At 30.5% G+C, this 16,747-nt stretch overlaps 1 protein-coding gene across 2 annotated transcripts in view; it reads left to right on the top strand.

The window, feature by feature from the left end:
• The window catches only part of Sb (Stubble), a 66,140-nt gene that overhangs the window by 29,178 nt on the left and 20,215 nt on the right, over nt 1-16,747 (top strand). For both annotated transcript variants that reach the window (XM_064357945.1, XM_064357946.1), the window contains one exon: nt 14,473-14,553. In XM_064357945.1, coding sequence (XP_064214015.1) covers nt 14,473-14,553 — 81 coding nt within the window. The remainder of the gene's footprint in view (nt 1-14,472; nt 14,554-16,747) is intronic.

The following is a 16,747-nucleotide window of genomic DNA, read 5'->3' as shown; positions in this document are numbered from 1 at the left end:
ATAATCCAAAAATTTTTTGCTTATCTGTTCCAAGTTTTTGTTTTCTAATTTTTTTAGGACTCTGTTAAAGTTCAGATTTTAAATCTAGAAGTTTTATTGGTTATTGATACATTAAACAACATTTAAAAAACCCTTAAACTTTAACAGCTTTTCTACAGAATCATAGTTTTATTTTTATCGATTTTAATAAACACTGCATTTTGGCATAATTTAAAAAATTATGAAGTCATTGACTTTTGAGTAGTGACGTTCATTTTAAATATTTCGAAATGCCAGCCTACACATTTTTTGTTTTTGAAAGTTTTTTGTATCTCTAAAAAATATAAAAAAAAAACAAAAAAACAAGAAAAGAGAATAGAAAATTCTAAAATAAATAAATAAATAAAACACAAAAAAATTATGAAAAACATCGCTGCCTACAAAATATAAGAAGAATAGGAAGTTAAAACTTTTAATGTGTAATTATCGCAAGCTTTTTTAATATTTTACATTTACCAAAAAGATAAAAAATTTAGGTATAGAAAAGAAAAGTTTGTTATCAATTATTAAAAAAATTATCATATCATTACTCAAAAAATGTGGCACATACAAAAACATAAAGTCGACGTGTTCGAGGATTTTTTGGAAAATAAACATAATTAACTCTACAATAAATCACCATGTGTACAGGATAAGTCTGCTAAAAGTATATTTTTCCCTATTTTATAAAAACTAAGAAACATACACAATCTACATTTAGATAGTTACATACTTTATACTTTCCTCTATGCATGTAAATTTTGTCAGAATTTTTCTTCAAATTAAATTAATTAATTAATTAATATGAAGTCATTATACAAAAAATATTTTCTCTTATATCATTTTAAAGCAAACCATGCTTAAATTTTATTTGATATTTTATTATTCATTTAGATTAATTAATAATGTACAGTGGAATCTATACATTTCGAAATTTCGAATATAGAGGCGTCTCGAACATTTACTAATAGAAACCTTTGAAATTTTTCGTAGTTATCTCGAACCTCTCCCTTTAATAAGTCGAATTTCTTTTAAACTAACAGATTCGGGTTTTTCTCAACTGTAAATCTCTTATTTTTTTAAGTTCCCGCAATTTTACGGAATTATTTTATTAATTTTTGCAGTATGTTCGAGGTTCTGTCTGAAAACTGCTTTTCAATAAATGTTTTTTTTATCATTCTGAAGAGAACTGAGCAAAAACTATCCACCAAAACTACAATTTTAAATTTTCGCTGTACATGTACAGTCACGATCAAAAAGAATGACACCCTTAAAACCGCAGCCACAAACCTTTTCGATATGATACGGCTAGTTTATAAATTATCTGAATATTGTGTAAACTAGCTGAACAGTTTGTAAACTGGAGGGTTAAATAAAAAAAAAACGGGCATTTGCTATCCGGGTCGATTGGTAGGGATGTCATTTTTTTATCGTGACTGTACATGTAAATATTTTTTTTATTGTATATGTTTATGTATTTTATATCCTAAGAAGTATAAAACAATATGTACAGGGTGTAACGTAAAGAAAATATTTACAATAGATATTTAAAAGACCAATGTATTATTTTTTTTGTCTTTGCAAGAACTAATTAGCATTTAACGTCAAATACAATAAAACCGAAACTTCTATTTTGTTATGTTTTTTTATATTTCTGGATGTCTTGCTGAAATGTATTTACGTAATCTTATAGCTTTTAATGTTTCTTCACAGATTTATTTTAAAATTTGCAAGATTCTGTTTGGTTTCTCGGGCAAAGTTCCTTGATTGGTTTTATAGGAGGCTCGATAAACCCATCAGATCTTGTTCGAAAAATGCGTTTAACACCTCGTCATTAACCCGTCGTTCCAACTCCCTTCGGCTACTCCCTCCCGAGCAAATGAATGAAGTTGCGAACGTTGATGACCTGTAAATAACGTGTTGAAGCCCGACAAAAACTCTCAACGATTTATTACACAGCTATCACTTTCAATGCTTACGAAGAGTTTTATTATATCGCGTTATCTCGGATGCGTGAGCATAACAGTTTTTCTATCTTAACTGAAAACTGAAAACTGGTGGGAAAGTCCGCTAGTATTAATTGCTTATGAAGCTCGCATTCTCCTTTCCCTAGTAATCTCACCAACAGTAGGAAGTGATTTGATAATTACATAGCTATGCTTTTGCCATAATTTATGCCTAGCGAAAGATCAGGGATCCCAACGAGTTTCAGTTTCACTGTATTTGGTAGATTTTTAAAAGCTTTTATTTAACTTGCTTTGTTGTCTGTCTGTCTGTTTCATATTTTTGGAGCCAAATTTGGAAGGGTTCCCGTTGTTTTAATGAAGTGAAATTTTGCATACTTACGTAATCTGTGAGACAATGCAATCCTATGTGGTTAAATACCCCCTAATGGAGTAAAATGGTGTTTTAAAGTGTTAGGTTATGTTTACAATGGGTGTACATACCGTCACATATTCAGCTGTTTTCTGTCACATACCACTAAACAAGTTTGCACAAATCAGCAAAATAATGGTGTTACAATAATACGGCGAAACTAAATTTCAAAGAAAAAGACGTTTAGAATAAGTAAAGACTAAAAAGCAATTAAAAAAAAATAAAAAAATATTTTTCAGAAAAAAGCTTTTTTTTAAAGATGCACTAAAAAGTGAAAAACAATGTTTTGGTCAATTTAGGATTTCCCAAAGCTTTTATAAATATTAAAATCTTAATTTGTAGAAAAACATTGTTTTTCACTTTTTTTATTAGCTATTGTTGGCGAAAAGAAAGGTGTCAGTAGTGTGTGAACTGATCAAAATGCGATTCTTTCGAATAAATCAATAATTTTATAGGAAATTGTATTTATGCATGAGGGCAATTATAATAAAGTTATATTTCCTATGGTAATTCGAGCACTTTTATTATCATAATTAAAGAAAATTGAACATAAATATTCCTTAAGTAGACTAGAAGAAAAATGCGCCATGAACCGTTTCAATTCTCATTATCTTACAATAAATCATCTAATCAAGTTTGAAAAACCCGTCCATTTTTCTGCGTACACTCAACCATAAATTATGATCGATAATTCAGTCCGTTTGTACGAAATAGTAGTCGTTAATCGATAAATTACCTAATATGCATAAATAAACGATCTTTAACATATGTAAACACTTGTAATAATAAATTAATAGCACTAAAGACATTAGTTACAGCATTCCTTACTCATACACGGAAAAAACTCACAATCAATTCAAGCACTGTTATGCGGATATTTTGTTCTGATGCGAGAAATTTTTCACTCGAAAATCGGACGAAACTCGAAACTGTGAACAATTTCAAAGGCAATTTATGACCGCTTCTGATGCAAGACGGAAGTTGTTTGGTGACAGTACATTTAATAAAATATTAAATAAATCATACTGAACAACGGTTGCAGTAACTATCCCTGCAGGACACCACAACGTTAGCTTTTATGGCTATGGTGCATTGTTATTTTGAAAAATGTGACTGGGAGCGAAGCCCAGATCGAGGCGATTTACAACACCATTTTTATTTATCATAAACATGTAACAAATTTAAAAAAAATATAAAAATGTACTAAATAAAAATTTTGAATCTCTGACCTAATAAACTGTCAAAATCATCAAACTTTACTGGAATTTACCAGAAATAAAATAAAATATTTTTACTACTAACAGTCATCAAACAGTGCAACAACGCAAAAAATTAATTTTTTTGTAACTGGAACAGAAAATTTTAAAATCGCGGTATAAAAACTATTTTTTGGGTTAACGTAAACAACTTTTTTAGCTTCTCAGAGAAAAGAAAATATGTGAGATTATAAATAGCTTACATCTTTAAAAACGAACCCAAAATTTGCAAACAATATAAATGGTCAAATAAATAAATTATCACTTTCACACAGAAGTTATTGAATTTTCAAATCTTAAGGTGTGGAAAAACCTAAAATATTGATAGCTAATATTCAGTATTGACATAATTGAGAAAAAATTAAGGTTACAACAAATATGAGAATTGTTCTTGCATTAAAATCTTAAACAAAAGAGGTATTTGTAAAAAATGATTTTCCAGACTGAATAAAGTAAAGGAAAAAATAAATAAGTAGGTATAAACAAAGTTTGTAAAGAAAACATAGATAATATATAAAATACAAAAAGGTGATATAAAAAAACTTTAACTACTTATTGCTTGTGTGTTAAAAATTAATATACAGGTGTCCCAGCAATGTGAAAAAGACCATTATTGATTTTTAAATGTTGGAAAATTAATCTTGTTTACGAAAGTCGTACATTCTAATTTCCAGATTCACCCAAAATTATTTTCAAGTATACAGAGTGTTTCTAAAATTAGCTACAACATAAACTTATGTTTATTTTAATTGAACAACCTATATTCTTTGCATTTTTTGGTGTAGCTTTTGCTTTGTTTTTAAAATTACTTGATTTTTTTGACAAAAATACGTTTTTTTTTAAATCATTGCATAAAAACTGAGAATCTCAGAAGTAGATCTTTGACCACTTTAAGGAAAAATGTTCAAACTTCAAAGATGTATTATTTTTATTAGCTTACTTCAGTTAAGAAGATAAAAAATGAAAAAAAAAGATAAAAATTTTAAATAGAACACCCAATTTTTTGTTTTTGCATCTAAAAGACTTTAAATTGTCTCTCTAAACACAATAACAGTGTAGATCTTTCCTGATTACTCAAAAATTATTTAACATTAAACATTAAAAAAAATTATTAACCATTATTTCAGTGGTCAAAAAGTGAATTTTTCTGCTAATAATAACTTTTGTTACTTGTTTGTTACTTGTTACTTTTAGGCTATTATGTGTCATTTATTACAGTTACATTACAAAAATGTTAATATTTATGGCGAATTTTTTAAGTTCCTTATAATCTTCAACAAATGATCTGTGGTGGAGTTGCTATGGTTATGATATGGTTTGCTATGGTAACAAGAATTTTCATGAATAGTGTGCAATGTTGCTGAAAATTACTTTTAAAGTGAAATATCTTTTTAGTTATTAACTTTACGCTTTTGAAACTTTATGTTTTTAGATAGACAATTTAATAATCTTTGAGAAGCAAGAACAAAAAATAGGGTGTTCCATTTAACTTTTCCAAGTTATTCAACTTTTAACAAACTTCTTAATTTTTTATGATTCTAATTGTAATACGCTAAACAAATGGAACAGATTTAAGTTTGAACTTTTTCCTTTAAAGTGGTGAAAGCTCTACTTTTTACGATTCTCCGTTTTTGTGTAATACATTTTTAAATAAAACGTCTCAAAAAAATCAAATTATTTCAAAAACTAGGCAGAATTGACCAACACAAGTTTAAATCAAAATCATCAGTATTAAAAGTTACGTCCAAAAATGCAATAAAATTTAGGGTGTTCCATTTGACAAAAACATAACTTTAGTAATTGTTTTAATATTGGAACATCCTGTATGTATACAGCAGGATCGCAACTATAATCAAAAAAAGAAAAATCAATATCTTTAATAATGAGCACGTTATGGAGCTTTTTCGTTGGGACATCCTGTATATATACACTTATCGGACTGATTTGCATAAAAAAGATAAAATTTTAAGCAGCTAAGCTGTGCTTTTTATTTTTCTAGATATTTTAACTTAATGAAAATCCTTGAAACTTTTCCAAAACCGCCTTCCTCGCTTTCTCTGTAATTCTTTTTCGACAAGTGTCGCCTGAATTTATCGCTTAACTGTAGTTTAATTGCCATTGTGACTTCACACACTATCATTAAATATTCGGAACGATGCTCCAAATAATGACCGCCGATGTCAACCGGGAAAAAACCTCGGAGATAGATTTCCAGTTATTGTTGATTACTGGTTTTTTTCCTGGTCAAACTATTGTAAACTTACGGGAAAGGTTATAAACGTAATAAAAACTAGTTCCTAACCACAACTATCATTTCCTTATTGCCACTGTTAAAATTAGATAAAGACGATACAAGAAGAAATCCGCACCGTCTTGTTTCTAGATCGATAAATTATCCTTAATGAGTTGTACAGTAAACCAGTTATTTGATTTCGATTTTATTGTGTGCACCTTCCGAAGCGAAATTCTACGGAGGGATTAGTATCAATTTCTGTATCATCTCTCATAAATGGATAATAACAGCTATTAGACGGTTGCTGTGACAGTTTCTCGGAGGTCTGGGAACGATGCTATTACGGACCAATTTTCGTCTCACCACTGTCAAAATCCATAACTTAATTAAGGACGTTTTCTAAAGCTTTTAATCGAGTTAAAAAAATTTGAAAGTAAAGCAATTAAAACGTAGTTAGGTGGAGATGATAGTGCAAAAATGATGAGTAGGTCACCAGATTTTTAGTTTAGGTCCTCGTAGAACCCTATTATTATTAAGGAAAATAGAGGAGCAAGTGATCGTTCCGGTTTATTACTAGCTTATTACACAAGGGGATTTTTCTTGTCGTTGGTATGTGGAGGCCGAGGTTTTGGGAATTTTAATAGCGCGCTACCAACGTAAAAACGCAAATAGCCCTAGTCGATTAGAGCACTCAATGGAGTAACAAATGTAAACGTCTCTTTGAACTCCTCTGAACTAATAAATTCCTTCAGCAATATAAGATATGACCCTCTTCTGTGTGCTAACATGTAGAACTTCCTGTCCATTAATGTACAAAATGTAACTAATAAATCCACCATTTCACCGCTTGTTGTTATTGATCTCATTCCTCGCGGATCCTTTACTTTTTGTTGCCATAACTCCTCGTAATGATTACACGTGTTGTGGTGCTAATGTAATTAGTTTTTGGTGGATTTTTTCCGAAATGTAGGCTAATGGCCAAGAAAATTGCAAGTGTAGTTCAGGCGGACTTTTCCTCTCGTTCCTCGCTGGACGGTAATTGTACTAAACGGTGCACGATTTCACGCACTACTTTTCAACTAATAAATGAAAACATTAAAAACATTGTTTCTCAAACTGTAACTTAATTAGGACGAGCAGATCGCTCCAATTCAGGGGTCAGATTCTTATTGCATTCGACTGCCTCATTAAGGTCTTAGTTTTGTTAAATAACTGAGCTCAGCTCAGCTGGATTAACAACTGTATTCTTTGGTTTGCTTAATGTATTCTAAGGCTTCAAAATCTCTTCACATCTTAAGAATTTAAGAATTTCTTCGAATTGTACTAAGAGCTATTCAGTGAAGAGTCAACATCTTCAGATGACAAAGTTGTATTTTTCTAATTACTAAAATCATTTTAAAAATACAATATTAAAAAAAAGAGTCGCCAAAAAGTATGAATACAGTTAAATATTTTCAGAACGGTTTAACATAGAACCTTGAAATTTGGGAGACAGTTAAATGTTTTTAAATTCTATCATGTGAGAGCCTTTTCAGATTTTTATCGTCATTTATTTTGAAAATACAAGACTAAGTTGATTTGTTTTAAATGGGATGAAAGGTCAAATTTAATTATTTTTAAGAAAGCATTTTTTCAGTGATGTAGCATAATACCCACCTTTACTTTTATCAAAAGGTAAAAAAATAAAAATTTTAAAATTTTCTAGAATAGTAGAACTAAGTTATTAGCGATATCTTTTACTTGTATATTTGCCAAAAATTAAGCCTGGGTGCAATATTAGTTTAATAATAGTACATTTGAGTAAAACTGAGCGAAAAAAAATTTCATGTTAGTTTATCATGGAGACAGAAAGCCAAGAAGTTAGTGGAAATCAATTTGAAAATCATTTGTAGCATTAAAATCAAGTATTTCGTGTTTACATTTTCTTAATTAAAACGTGTTTTTTCAATTAAAAGTGTTATTTTAAGAATAATTTGTAATTTTTGTTTATTTATTGGTCAATATTTAAACAGCAAAAAGCTAACGATGAATAAAGACAACATTCAAAGACTAACAAAATTTTACATTTTTCAAAATTTTCGATTTTTTTAAGTTTCGATTAAATTAAGGAATGCATGTCTTATACCACAGAACTCAAAAAATGTTCTAAATTTGACCCTTGTTGCAATTTATAAAAAATCAAGTTAGCCTTGTATCCGAAGAACAAATAAAGATAGAAATTTAATAAACATCTAAAACGATAGAATTTATATACTCTTAAGCAAACACCAAATTTCAAAAAGTTTTGATGATTAGTTTTTATAATATTTAACTGTGTCTATACTTTTTAGCGACCCTGTATATGAAAATTTGTAAACAAAAATATTCTCTTCTGATAAAAAAACACTATTTTTTTTTTAATGCATCTTCTAAAAAAAGCTTTTTTCTAAAAAAAACTTTTTTTTATTTATTTTTTTTATTCATTTTATTCGTTAAAAAAATAGCGCCATTTGTTTGCAACGAAACGTAATGACAATGATTAGGAATACATATATTTCCCAATGACCAACATACCGTTAATGTTGGTATAAGTTACGGTATGTACACATCGAAAACTTATTTATATAAACATCCTAAAACTTCAAAACCCTATTTAACTCTTTTAGGAGTTTTTTAACCACATAGGATTGCATTGTCACGCAGATTACGTAAGTATGCAAAATTTCAATTCATTGGGACAACGGGAACTCTTTCAAATTTGGTTTCAAAAATATGAAACAGACAGACAGACAACAAAGCAAGTTAAATAAAAGCTTTTAAGCAGGTATATTTTGGAAAATTTAAAAAAATAATTTTATTTGAGGTCAATATGTGGAAAGTACCTTAAAGAGAAGGATATTTTACATAACAGGAGAGCATAAGTCTTGTGATTTTGGGTGAAAAATAGTAATTTTTTGGAAAAATGATGATAACTTAAGATGAAATATCAACTATCAATTTCTGATAGTTCTTAGATAATTGAGATTAAGTAGAAGATACTTCAAATTAAGAGTCAATATTTTTACATACATCTTTAAAAAATAAATTTCAGAGTTTCAGAGATAGTTGATTATAATAAAAACAAAGTCAAGAGACAATTTAAAAAATAAACTTTTAGATAAAAAATGCAAAGGAGGTCTAATGTCTTGAGAAAATTTTCAAAAAGAAGTCACAAATACCAATTACATCAAATGATTTTGAAAACAGGATACAAATAAAAAACATGGATAAAATTTTTAGAAAACACTAGATTTGGTATAAAAATAAATGTTTTTTTTTTCAATAATTTTACTGCAAATAAGTCGGTAGAAAACCATCTTTTTAAAGTAAGACATCATAATTAGAGGTTTCTCTTTTCTGTTGCAATAACCATAAAGATCGCGAATGGTTGATAGGTAATTGTTATTTTCCTACAATAGCAATAATTAAAAGAGAAACAATCCGTATTTAATTTTCCTCCAAAAGAAATCCGAAAAAATTGTCAACGGACTCGTCGGGGAATTTTCTTCCCGTGCAACAATACTCAAACATAGATTTTCAAATAGCCACAGCGAGCTAAAAAATCCTCTAGCTATTCACAATGGAAGGTCGTAAACATCGGCTTGTAGTTAAAAGGTTTTACGACTACTTGTGTTAGTCCATGTTATCTGGGTCGTGTAAACAAAGATATTTTGCATTCGAAATGAGCTTCTTGTGGTGCAAATTGGGCACGAACAGCGATTTCGCAATTCAGTTTCCGACAAATTTTCTGATAGGAAACGAAAGCAACAAAAGCGATTTTATGGACCATGACTGAGATCATAATAACGAGCTTATGACCGCGTCATAAAACACATGCAACAACTCGCTGATCGCCAAACCGCGATAACTACGTGCCAACTCACACTTTTGTGGCACTTCTCAAAGGCCAAAAGGACGATTTTTGCGAACGCGCGGTCACATACCTCTTTTTCACACCAGGCGAACGGGATCTTAATTAAAGGCATTTTTGACCAGACCTGAGTGCTGTTAGTCTATTCAGCGATTAATTGGCTCATTTAGACACCATTGTTTCGGAAGGCATTTTTGAAATTTTACGAATTGTTGCGATTTTACTACTAATTTGATTTATTAACTTTATATTGATCAACTCTCGTAACTCGATGACTAGAAGAGTCTACAGCATAATATTTATGTAGTTATGAAACGGGTTAAAGTCTAACGCTATGTAAAAAAGTACTACTATACAGGCTGTTCCGTCTAAACTCCATATTAGAAGTATTGAAAGTTCTAATAAAGATATTTATCTCAAAGTTGGTACTAAACCATAATCCGTCAAGTTCCGTTCAATGAAAATATTTTTAACATGGTGGTACTTCCGGTTATACCGGAAATCGCTATCAACTTTATTATTTTAAATGAAAAGCTATGTTTTTTACTACGTTTTTAGATTGGTTGAGTTATTTTAAGGTCGTTTTTATCTGCTTTTTCTATATCTAAGTTTAACCGTTTTTGAGATATTTAAGATTTTTTGAAATTTTTTGGATTAGCTTAGTTTTAGAGATTCTGAAATTATATTTGGAGAATTGAAAAGGAAGGCTTATATCTGTTCTTCACTGTTGAGAATTGAAAATGAAGTTAATAAACCGAAAAATTTTAAGGTTAAGTTTGGACTTCAAGTACCCATAACTTAATTTTTTCAAATAGGATGTTCCAATTTTTATTTTACTAAATGGAGGAAAATTTATTTGTGCATGGATTTGTATTAGCATTACCTACACCTGTCTGTGATAATTTTCAAGTTATGTTGGTTTTTTTAGTAGTAGAAAATTTTTTTCTCACTACAGCTATTTTGCACAGTTTGCCGTAAAAACTTTTCTGATTAAACAAACGACATACTTAGAGATTTTGAAATTATATTTGGAGAATTAAAAAAGAAGGCTTATATCTGTTCTTCACTGTTGAGAATTGAAAATGAAGTTAATAAACCCAAAAATTTTAAGGTTAAGTTTGGACTTCAAGTACCCATAACTTAATTCTTTCAAATAGGATGTCCCAATTTTTATTTTACTAGATGGGGAAAAATTTTTTTTTGCATGGATTTGTATTAGCCTTCCCTATACCTGTCTGTGATAATATTCAAGTTATGTCGATTTTTTTTTCACTACAGCTATTTTTACAGAGGTTGCCATAAAAACTTTTTTGATTAAACAAATGACATACTCAGAGAATTTGAAATTATATTTGTAGAATTAAAAAAGAAGGCTTATATATGTTCTTCACTGTTGAGAATTGAAAATGAAGTTAATAAACCAAAAAATTTTAAGGTTAAGTTTGGACTTCAAGTACCCATAACTTAATTTTTTCAAATAGGATGTCCCAATTTTTATTGTACTAGATGGAGAAAAAATTTTTTTTGCATGGATTTGTATTAGCCTGTGATAATTTTTAAGTTATGTTGATTTTTTTAATTGTAGATTTTTTTTTCACTACAGCTATTTTTGCACATTTTACCATAAAAACTTTTCTGATTAAACCAACAACATACTCAGAGATTTTGAAATTATATTTGGAGAATTAAAAAGAAGGCTTATATCTGTTCTTCACTGTACAGAATTGAAAATGAAGTTAATAAACCCAAAGATTTTAAGGTTAAGTTTGGACTTCAAGTTTTTCTGATTAAACAAACGACATACTCTGTTCAAATTTGTGAAATAAATTCATTGAATGTTGGTTTAAAAAATTTTTATTTCTCACATTTTTTCTCTCGTTTCCATGGAACATCCTTTGGCTAATGAATTTTTCAGTCCCAACAAAATGTTATAGTAACTTAAAAAATATTAAACATAAGTATAGGAAATACTAATACAGATCGATGCAGAATTAAATTCTCTACGATTTAATGAAATAAAACTTGTGACATTTCGTTTGAAAAAATTGAGTTATTCTTTTTTAGAAGTCTGAAAGCACCAAGAAAAGATATAAAAAATATTTCTAATTTTTTAAGAGTGGCAGAGTTATCGATTTTTGAACTGGGAGGAACTAATCAAAAAAAAAATTAAAAAGCCTAAATATTTCGTAAACGGCTAAATTTAGGTATAGGGAAATCTTATGACAACTACTTTAGAATAATTCTAGTAATCCAAAAACGCATTAAAAAATGTTGCTTTTTATTTAAAATAAAAAAGTTGATAGCGACTTCCGGTATAACCGAAAATATCACCCTCTTGAAAATATTTTCATTGAGCAGGACCTAAGAGATTATGGCTGTATAAAAACTTTGAGATGACTATCATTATTAGAAGTACCAATACCAACTAAGTTGCATTACCTCAATTTTGCTAATTAAGTTTTAAAGAAAAAATCGTCAAACCAAGCAAAACCTAGCTCTTTTCTGGATATAGACAATCTTATAATATACCTTAAATGGTTTAACGACAACTTCGTCATGTTTCTTCTCCAATCTGCTCTTTCATATCATATTTTTTGTATCAGAAAATCAAAGTTTCAAGCGAAACTTTGAGTGAGACTATTGTCAAGACTTTTTACTTTATTTTTATCTTTTAGATTTTTGATCAAGTTAGTAACTCAAACTTTTACTTTTCTAAAAAATGAAGGAATGGTTGCAAATGATCCAAATCAACATTTTCCCGCCATTTATGGTTACTGTTTTCGACCTAGCTCAGTGACGCTCCCAACTGTAATTTTACTTCCGAATTGTGAAAATGCAAAAAGTTGGCCTGAAACTGTCAACTTATTGATACTTCAAAGTGCCAAAATCATGTGCACGAAAGAATGCTCTCTCAGCCAGTTATCAATTGTGCACGAAAACCCAATGGTATTTCTGATATCTCAGTGCCAGATGAAAGAACCAAGACTAAGCTGCGCCTTTTTGCTGTATCGCTGGATCGTGGCCGTATTTTTTGGGACAACGTTTGTAGCAAACTTTATCGAACCGACTACTAATGAAACATTTATTTTAATTTGTGGCTCTCTGTACGCTATCTGTGGTGCTTTGACGATAACTGCAGCTTTCAACTCGCCCGAAAGGGAAGAATCAAAAATGGGCATTTATCGAAGTTATTGGATCGCCCACGAAGGAGCGGCAAGTCTTTACTTTGTGTCGACTATAACATTTTGGTGTTTTGTTTACAATTCAGAGAATTACCCTCTTACTATTTGGCGTATTCTCATTCACGTTGTCAGTGTTTTCGTAATAACAATTGACTGGTTTATAGTGGCACATCCAGTTGTGTTAATCCATGTCGTGTATACAGTTTTACATAATTTAACGAATTGTCTCATTTGTGTTATTTATTACTTTGCTTTTAAACGACAAACGGTAGACAACATTTATATGATGGTTTTCGGGTGGGATGAGAGTGCGATGGCTGCTTTAACCATAATTGGAGTTCTGGTGTTTTCTGCGTTTGTACATTGTGTCTACTGGGCGTTGTATAAGCTCAGGGTGTGTTTGTGTGGAGGGGAGGAAGATTCCGACCAAGGCGCAATCCCCCAGTAATAGTGTCTACTGAATCAATAAATTTTTACAAATCTTGTAAGATTTTTTCTTTTTCTTCCTAGTAGAAAGTCCCAAAACTGTTTAGTCCCAGCTGACAAGAAGAAGTTATTCTGTTAATTTCAAATCAAAATCTACTGGTTTTTATGTGATCATAAGATGGTCATACGGATATCTAAAACTAAGGATATGAAACGACGTATAAATAAAACGTCCCCGTCCTTGATAGTTCCGTTATTGTCACTAGGGGCGCAATTGTTCCATTACCGTTCAAGTTTTCAGAGTAATGAATTTATAAAAATAGTTGTAATCAAATACCGGTTAGCACAAGGCGAATGAAAAATACGGGCAGATGGAGTAGTAAATTCTCAATAGTAGGAGATAAAAATAACGCAAAAATTATATCTTAAACTATATTTAAAAAAATTTCAAAGTTTAACCAATTTGCACTCTGCCCCCTATTTTTCGAAACGCTGCGAATATGGTTACAGATACAAGAAAAATATCAGGAAGAAAGTTGTTGAGAATTAAATTTCCTTTAAAAAAGTCCGCGAGACCATATTTTTATCTTCAACCAATTAGGCCCCAAAGTTATTCAAAGACGTTCAAGCGACGGATTTCCGTCTTTTTGCCGGTGGTCAAGTATCGAAAAGTGAATTTACACCTAAACCGTTGAAGATAGAAATATGGTGTCGCGGACTTTTTTGTAGAAAATTTAATTTTCTATAACCTCGTTCTTTACACATTTTTGTATCTTTAACCGTATTCGCTGCGCTTGCTAAAATATCAGGTAGAACACAAATGATAATTATAGGCGATTATTTTTTGCGCACTATGGTCTATTTATCAAATCGCTGCGAATACGGTTGAAGATGCAAAAAAGATGTAAGGAACAAAGTTGTAGAGAATTAAATTTTCTACAAAAAAGTTCGTTTTTGAGCGTCTTCAGGACATAAACCGTTGAAGATAAAGATATATTATATTACTGTCTTTCTTACTGTCAATCAATTTGTGATTATGCACAAAATGCTCAAAAATGTTGGTCCTTTTTCAGTTAGCAATTTTTGTTGCAGGATCAAGCATGCTCTGGATGGCCATTCTTGGCGCCATATTGGTGTGGTCAGCTCCAGGTGCTCCATCTCGGAGAGGCCAAGGTAAAAAACTGATAAATCGTAGACCATAAATCCAGTTCCCACCTCCTCCTTGAAATATGATCCCACATGATTCAGTGAAATGTTGGAGCAATTCTTCCATGTCTTCAATAATGAAGCCGTTATTAAGATTATTTGCAACTAGTTCGAATACTGTTAGCTGCGGTATGTCGATGTTTGGGGTAATAGAAGTGTTTGACCCTTTTCGAGTCATTGTGAAACTGATAATTCCATTAGGTTTCAAGCTGAGTCTAGAATTTATAACCGAGATAAGCATTCGGAAAAAATTAATGACTCTATATTATAAATACCTCAGAGATACACGTTTATATGGCAATAATCCATATAATTATGTAAATGTATGCACCTTGCCATGTCGGAGAATCCTAATGGAATTGCAGCTTAATCATTTTTCGATACGTGAGTGCGTTAAATGGACCGGAAAAATATTTCTCAAAGTGGCCGTTTAACCGCCAAATTATTCCAACTAGGGCAAGTCAGAAATTCCTAAGGAACGAGTGAGTCAGCGAGCGGTCGGGACAATAACAAATTGATTAAATAATTGCCGGAGTCGAGGTGTACAAATTGGTGCGGGAATCGACTTGGGATTATTCAGTTCAATGAGCACGACGGTGCTGTTAGTTCGAGTTTAACAGCAGGTGGAGAGGCTTAAGGAGGCTTTCTTCAATGGGTGCAGCAATATTGTACGCCAGTGATTTATTGCCAAGGTTAAGGAGATTTCCAAACGGAAAAAGCTGAACTGCCGATGAAATGGAGCGTTTTCCCCTTGCACTACTTCAGAGCTTGGAAAACCTCATAAAGTTTTTTAAAAATTTATGGTCATATTGCCTACTTTGGTTTTTTAACAGGAGAAGTCTCCGATTTTTTGAAAATTTGTTCGATTGGTCACTTAAAAACTTTGAAAAATTTTGGCAAAATCGGTGTTCGAATGCTTGAGAAAGTTGAAATTCTAACAGCTTAAAAGAATTGTTTTTTCAAAATTTTTATGGGTCAAGGCATAAAAACTCAGATTTCAGCTTTAATTACTGACTATTGAATGGTTGAAAACCAAAGTCTTTGGGGGTTATATTCCTGGCTACATCAGCATTAGTTTTTCTTTAAAAAATATATAACTCGCATGCTAAAAGTTCCAAGTTAGAACGGTTAGTTGAGACGAATTTCACAGTAGGAACATTTTACGTATTACACCAATTAGATTTTTACGACCTTTAAATTTTTCAAATTTTTGAATTGATGTAGAGTTAATGGTCCTAGATTTTTAACGATGTTAAACAACTTTTTCTTGAAAACTAATTAAGGCAGGACACTTTAACCAAGATCATTATGTATACTCTAAAATTTTTTGAGTTGGTAGGAAATTTTTATGGTTTTTGCTATGTCTTGAAAATAATCTTTTAGGGATCTGAAAAGTGTAAGAAGAGGTCCATTGGTACTATTTTAAAATGTTTGCTTTGTTTCGATTTTGGCAAAATTTTGGTACCCGGAGCATTTATCGGGCAATAACTCTGGAGTTTTTATAACTCTATAAAGTTTATTATCTTTGGAAAGCCCTTTTATTTGTCTATCTTTTTCAAAAAAGATCATTTTTCTCGGACTAACAGTTTTCGAAAAAATTGCCAACAAAACAACAATGAGTAAAATGTTTATTTTTTGATAACTTTATAACTAATATGGCTGAAAGTGTCTGAAAATCTATGCTGTTTGTGAAAATTTTTACTGTAGTTCAAACAGTACGTAATTTCTTGACAAGCTCCAATAGTTTCGCTGTAATCGGTGTTTGATATTAAGTTTTTTTTGCGTTTATTGTAGGATACTATAAAACTTAGAGCAAAAACAAAAAAAACACATTAGAAGATGTTTTAAATTATTATTTCTTCTGCTGAAAACCCAGAGCAATGGTTTCGATTACAGAGGATTTTTTTTGCTACAAAAATGTATAACTCGAAAACTAAATGACCTATGACAATACTGTTTGTTTAAAACGATTTTGCGGTTTATTTTACGGATAATATTTTTTTACAGATTTTGAGTTATTTAAAATTATTGCTGAAAATTAGGGTAGATTTTTACGATTTCTAACGACTTTATCTTGAAAACCATTTGTCTTAAAGCTGAAACATTTTTTTGGGAGATACAAATTTACTTAATTTTAAAAACTCAAAAAATTCAATGTCGC

This window comes from Tribolium castaneum, chromosome 7 (assembly GCF_031307605.1).
Source record: "Tribolium castaneum strain GA2 chromosome 7, icTriCast1.1, whole genome shotgun sequence".
In the NCBI taxonomy this organism is placed as follows: domain Eukaryota; kingdom Metazoa; phylum Arthropoda; class Insecta; order Coleoptera; family Tenebrionidae; genus Tribolium; species Tribolium castaneum.
The sequence above is the reverse complement of the archived record's forward strand: the minus strand, read 5'-3'. Positions and strand labels throughout refer to the sequence as shown.